The following is a 6777-nucleotide window of genomic DNA, read 5'->3' on the forward strand; positions in this document are numbered from 1 at the left end:
CGAAAAGTTGACAACATGTTATTTAAATATTTTACGAGTTAAACAAAACTACGCTGAATGATATCTTGCAAAAAGGTAGAAATTTTGACATCGAAAACCACCTGGTAAAGCCCGTCTATTCGTTCTGCTGGTTTACTGGATATACAAGCTTTTCATGGGAAATATTATGGTGGAACTGAACTTGATTGTCAGTTGTACAACTCTATCCCTGTAAATCTTGACAAAGCTATTGAGACTCTTCGGCTTAATGTTTCTTATCAAACGTGAATAAAAAACATGTGTTAATTGCCAATTCAAATAATCTACATATCATATACTTATAAGCAAAATCGCCGCTGTGTCGGCTTTATTAACTCACGTAAAGAAGGGCACCACTGAAAGAGGTTCTATACATCCGAATATAATAACGTTCTTCATAACGTGCGGTAGATACATATACTTTATCCCCTGCTGTTACTTTTAACACGGCAGCGTTACCACCGGACAAAGCAGCTACGCCGGAAACCAATGCGTCTGCTCGCATATTTCCATTCACGTTCAAGTCGACATGTGCCTCACGATTTGTTTCACGTGAATTAAAATTCACTTCAACGTTGAACATAAAGACGTATACGCCACTCACAGGGACGGTGAAAATACCTGTGCTGGGGTTGTAGTGGCTTCCGTCATTGTACACGACGTCATCAAATGTGATGACAGTACCGTTTGTATAATGATCGCTCTTTTTAATGAGGCGGGCATAGAAACCAGCAAATGTTCCTAAATTAAGAAGAAAATGATATCATTGTAATTGCACAGCAGGCTACGTTACAAGGGACTTAAACTACTTTGACATTATGGCCGGGAATAACATTAATTGTGTTTAATAGATACAAATAACACGGTGAATTTCGAAATAATATGTGTAATAATAATCATGTAATTACAGTACATCAAACGGCAATTTGAGTGAAGTCAAAATAAATAAATTTACTTTTTCTTACTTGTGATACTTTGAAGCCGTGATATCAGCCCTTGTGTTGTATCAACTTGTGTTTCGATAGTCCTCGTCTTCGACTTTAGATCCCTTTGCGTATCCTCAATGGCGAAAACCCGAGACTGGAGTTTGTCAAAGTTACTCTGCTGAGACGAAACTTTCTGTTCAACTGTCCCTATCTGAGCGCTGGTTTTGTCCGTAGCCCCTTTTATCTCCAACTGCGTCTTTTCAAGAGTACTAATCTGTGCCAAAAGGTATGTTATGTTATAAACCGTAACTGACATGTCATGTTCTAAATTAAATGTCCTAACTCGCGTTTCGTTTAGTTTAATTTCGATATCATCTACCCTTTTTAAGACTTCATCTTGAGTCTTCTTAATAGCTCCAGTCTGTAATAGGAGTTTGGCTGTTTCATTAAACGCATACTTTATGTCTTGCGCCGCATCAGATATTCAAACTTGCATTTCATTAGCAGCAGTCATAACGAAGTTAATATCGGACTGTGCGGTCTCCTGCATCTTTCGGACAAAGTCAAATCGTGACTGCGATGTAGCCTTCTCCTGCTCGAGACCGCGTCTGAACAGGCTCATGCGTCTCCCAATTTCCGCCGCTGCAATACCTATCACATGGCTGTCCATATCATCGAGTTTCTTCTCAAAAATGCTCCACTGCTGGCTACATTTAGCTACATCACTGAGTCTCTGTTCAAAGGTCGCCAACTGCTGATTCGTCGCGGTTACCGTTTCCATGAGGTCGCTAATCTGTCTTGACATTGAATTTTCCTTTGACTTTACATCAAACACGATATTATCTAACCTTGAAGACAACAGGTTGTATACCGTGTCCCATGTTAGTTCGCACTGTCCACTATTGGCCAAAAAGATGATTGACCCAAGGATATAAACCAGCTGAAGCATATTTTTCGCCCGTTTAATCAATCTATTTTAAAGATTAGTGTTCACGACTAGTGTAGTAAGTATCTGTTTAACGAGTTAACATTCCTGCCATACGCTCATATTATGAAGAGGTTGGTGGTTACAAAACGGAAATAACGTGTAAAAATGAACGTTCTTTTCAAGTACCAATTATTTCTAGTGCTTATGATGCTTAGACGCTTAGGATCATATACAATATTTGCTCCACAAATATCTAGTTTCGTTTTTAGGAATATAAATATAAAACTGCACACTGTGTTTTCTCTTGAAAACAAACTTGGGCAATTTACACATTTTCCCCCATTGTGTGGCAAAATATATTTACTATGGATTGTTAAGATTTGTTTTTAAAGTTTTCACTTGGTGACTTCGATTCTACATATGCTATCTTCAAACACTCATGGAAAGAAAAAAATAACCAACACGTATCTGTATTAAAACTAGTCCGATGTTAATAATCGAAACAATTATTAATCCGGACGCAAAATCATTAACATTCCATGACTGTGTTAATACCTTGTGTAACTGACAACAACTAAACGCATTAAAAATTTATGAAATACCAATACAAAGGTAAAAATAAAAAAACAAAAGGAGCTTTAAATTCTCAAGATCAGATTTAGAAAATAATTACCATCAAAAAGTATTTTAACAAATGTGTGGCGCATCGAACGCAACTGTGTTAAAAAAAAACACAAATGTTTCATTTTATACCTTTTTTTTAATAAGAGCGAATTCAATCCAGTCTAGCTATGTAATTTCAAAGCAACTAATTGCTATGTATTGATAATTATAAGCAACAGTTTAAAAAAAAACAGTTATACAAATATTAAATGTGTCCATTCGTTTACAACTTTGTTTCAATAAATATATCGTATGTCTTAGTGCAAATTAAGCTCCGAATGTTCGTTAACATGGCATCGCATAAAAAGAGGTTGCTCGGTAAAGATTTAATATTCTAATCATATGTGCTAAATAAGGCAGTTCTTTGTATAGTTAAGAGAATGACGATAACAAGTAATTCTATTATAAATAAATGACATAAACCTTGAGACCTCCCTCTATGTCTTTCTATGCTTGGACGGTAATATATTATTCTCATATCGTTATTAATTAATATACACTTTTTACATTTCTGCATGTATCCCATCTACAAAAATCTTTTATATATCTGTATCATGGCCTAAGTACACAAACCCTGCTAGATATGTTCATTTTTTGCAGCTTTCGTTTTCCCGCTAAGTTTCTTTTGTTAACAAACATAGCATTAGCGCAGTTAAATAAAGTTTGTATACGAATGAAGCCAATTTTCTGTATAAGCGATACAAAACTTCTTAATATACGTGCTTCGTCAAAGTAATAGAATCATTGTGCAAATCATTTGAATGAGTGTTGAGCTGTGTGTTACGTGGAATGCGAGACAAGTGTTACGGTGGCGAAGGAGCAAACCTTGCTTGTGTTTGCATTGAATGAGTGATATTAATGTGCGAATGTGTGTACTATATGCGTATTATTTTAATAATTGGTGCGACACAACTTTTGCAAGCACTATTACAGCTCACTCGGGCGATTCTTTGGGAGAAAGGATTTTGTAGTATCAGGACGTACAATGAACCCATATATAACTAACTAAAATAATTTTATAAGTGGTTGAATATTGTTGAATCGTTTAACTCAAATTTAGCGGTTCGCTGGTTGTTCAGCCTGTACATGCTAATCAGTAGTACTATATCAAAAGTTTACTTTGCAATAAATACAAAACATGTAACGTAACATTTACAAGCTCTTTTCTATCTGATTTTATACAAACATTGTATATCAATAGTTTATATTTCTTTCCGTACTTACATTATATAGTACATTTATTGAAGTAAATTATGAAATACGTACATCTCTATACTGTAGCATTGTTTGAAAACATAAGCTAAAACACACCAGTGCAATTGTTAACATCTTCGAAGTTAAATGGTCTGATGGAAAATTCGTCTATAAGAAAAGACAAAAACTTATAATAAACCGTAAATGTGTAAAAGAAATAATACAACTAATATCAGAATCGTACCATTCGGCCTTCGTCTACAGACAAAATCAATTGTTTACCGGGTCCCTTTCTTCCATAATTTCATATGATGTTTCCAAGCTGTGCGCGACTCGAAACTTAAAAATTTGCCATATGCCCGAACCAACTTCAACAACAATTATAAGCCGACTTGAGTGGATGTATTTACATTTACTTATAGTGCGTATACTTGTCCGGCTCATTAATACATTTTAACTTTATTGTTACAACCTTAGGGCATAAATAAATAATATATGTTTAAACTGTTGATGTATATTTTTAAAGGGACCGTCAACCGCGATTGACGAAAGAAGAAAAGTTCTAAAATACCGTATTTTTTAAAGTTGTTAGTTTATATTGACTAAATAGCACGACTGGTATATTGTGTTACTTGAAAAAAGTTGTCAAGTGTTCATATAGTCAGTATATTCGGTAATAAATGTTACTGGGTACAGATACCAGGTAACTACCAGTTAACTATAAATAACGCAAGTAGATTGTTCATCAATGACGACAATGCGACAATGCGAAAAAACGATGGCGACAGTCGTGCTATCGCGTTATCGTACTGTCGTCATCGTATTCGAATTGTCGCCATCGTTCTATCGCACTGTCGCCATCTTATTGTCGCACTTTCGTGATCGTATTAACGCATTGTCGCCATCGTACTACCGCACTGTCGCCATCGTATTGTCGCACTGTCGTAATCGTATTATAGCACTATCGCAATGTCGCTTTGTCGCCTTCGTAATATCGCACTGTCGCCGTCGTTTTTTCGCATTGTTGCGAAAATATGAATAATCGTTTTGTTGATATGAAAATTTATTTGTCAAGATCTCTTGTCGGTATGGAATCTAAAGCAAATATACGTTCTTGGATATTGGAAGGGCTTTCCGTGGTCATTGATTGCAATTTTTTAGTAACAATTTTGTTTAATTTTGGCATCATTTAAAAGTAAACTGCATAGCTAATCAAGTCAGAACGAGTTTCATGAATTTTTTCTTACGAAGTATATGAATAATACAAAATCAGTGCATCAATAAAATATTCAGCTAAACACATACAAATCGACTAAATCAGATAATACAACTTCATATCGAATTTGCGAGATACAACCAATCTTACCGTATATTATTGTTTGGCTTCTTTTACAGCATTTTCCGTTGGATTTTCACTTCGAAAGTATCACATTATTTCGAGATTTGAACAACAAGATCACACACAAACGCAAACGAGTCAAACATATCCTTTACAATTTTGTAGCACAACAGCTAAAAAATAATTAACATGATTTTCTGACAAAGGTCAACTTATTTTACTTGATAAAACCAATATTTAACACCAATAATAACACTCATTTTTTTATAATAAGCAAATCCCCGATATACTAGTAATTAACAGATTTAAACTGCAATCATTTATTTTATAATATTGATTCCGATACTATGTTTAAGAAATAATTCGTGTACGTTATAGTTTGTTGTCGAATAACCCACGGCCGGAAGTTTAGATGCGTAGGAATTAAATCACGAGTGCGATGTTACTGAGCGTGCTTTTTGTGTATAAGCTCCGCCTTTAAAGGCCCTATAAAGATGACAAATCCAATTATTATGCATATAATCTGGTCTATTTTTTACCGGATTTCAGTTACTCTTGCATAAAAAATGCTAACAGCACAGCTTAGGTGCAACGTTGTCAAGAATAATGGAAGGTGTAACCGTTTCATAATTGGAAGAAATGTTTACAACTTTGAAACTAACGTCGTGTGTTGCCTCAAAGCGGTGACGTATGCAAAAAATAGCCGAAAGAAAATTCAATTTTAATTCTATTTTAAACAACTTTTTACCAGCAGAAAGTAACATATTAGATCACTAAAAACGTTTAACCATTTACAAGAGACCTACTTTTTGAGTGATACCGGAAAACGTTGAAAATCAACGATATTGTGTTGGTCACTTGAGTCACTTTCACTTCCACTTTCCCGAGTAAACAGCGATGTAAATAAATTAATTGTTTGTAAACACAATTGACTTGGAGCACACTGTATTTTGAGCTCAAAACAAGTCGTTTTGCTCATTTTTATAATGTCCAATAGCATATATATGTTTTTTATGATAACCTAAAAATATGAATAAACAGCTGCGCCATGGGCGCATGATACGCCCGTCGTTCGCCAATGAAGTAGTAAGGTAATAAATAACCCTTTGAATCATTTTTTTACTTCAGTTTATTTGTATTTGAATACATGGTTTATTTTATAAGTACATGAGCATGGAGCGCCGTCTCCTTGACATTCATACCATATCTTTTTTTGAGTATATGTATGCATTTCTTTAGAGGATATGGAGTTGAAGTAAACCTGTTATAGATATTTTGACCAATAATAAAAGAGAAATGTAGATGGGTAAGTGGTAGTGTACAATCGGAATAGAAAAAAGCTCACCTTGTTCAATTTTTCAGGGATACTAAAAAAAAAAAAAAAAAAATCCATCGAAGGATATTTGAGCTACAGTAGGACATTCAATGAAATCACGAAATTTTGACGAACAAAGTCCCATAACTCTGGAACGACAATTCAGAATTCCGTCAAAAACGAAAGGGGATCAGGGTTTATCAATATTAAGATTGTGTTGAAATTTGAAAAAAATCCATCGAAGGATATTTGAGCTACAGTAGGACATTCAATGAAATCACGAAATTTTGACGAACAAAGTCCCATAACTCTGGAACGACAATTCAGAATTCCGTCAAAAACGAAAGGGGATCAGGGTTTATCAATATTAAGATTGTGTTGAAATTTGAAAAAA

General features: G+C 34.6%; 1 protein-coding gene across 1 annotated transcript; it reads right to left on the reverse strand.

The window, feature by feature from the left end:
* Positions 1 to 249: 249 nt before the first annotated feature.
* Positions 250 to 1265, reverse strand: LOC127874539 (complement C1q-like protein 2). The gene is made up of 2 exons (XM_052418909.1): positions 984 to 1265; positions 250 to 759 (listed from the first exon to the last, which is right to left on the reverse strand). Exons 1-2 carry the CDS (start codon positions 1258 to 1260, stop codon positions 350 to 352), a joined length of 687 nt encoding a protein of 228 aa, XP_052274869.1. The 5' UTR covers positions 1261 to 1265; the 3' UTR covers positions 250 to 349.
* Between the last annotated feature and the right edge of the window lie 5512 nt (positions 1266 to 6777).

This window comes from Dreissena polymorpha, chromosome 3 (assembly GCF_020536995.1).
Source record: "Dreissena polymorpha isolate Duluth1 chromosome 3, UMN_Dpol_1.0, whole genome shotgun sequence".
Taxonomy (NCBI): domain Eukaryota; kingdom Metazoa; phylum Mollusca; class Bivalvia; order Myida; family Dreissenidae; genus Dreissena; species Dreissena polymorpha.

Bases quoted from the DNA above. Each gene is read 5' to 3' on its own strand.
- LOC127874539 (XM_052418909.1), bottom strand. From the start codon at position 1,260: ATGTCAGTTACGGTTTATAACATAACATACCTTTTGGCACAGATTAGT. The intron at 760-983 runs GTAAGAAAAAGT...TTCTTAATTTAG, and splicing joins ACGGCTTCAAAGTATCACAA to GAACATTTGCTGGTTTCTAT.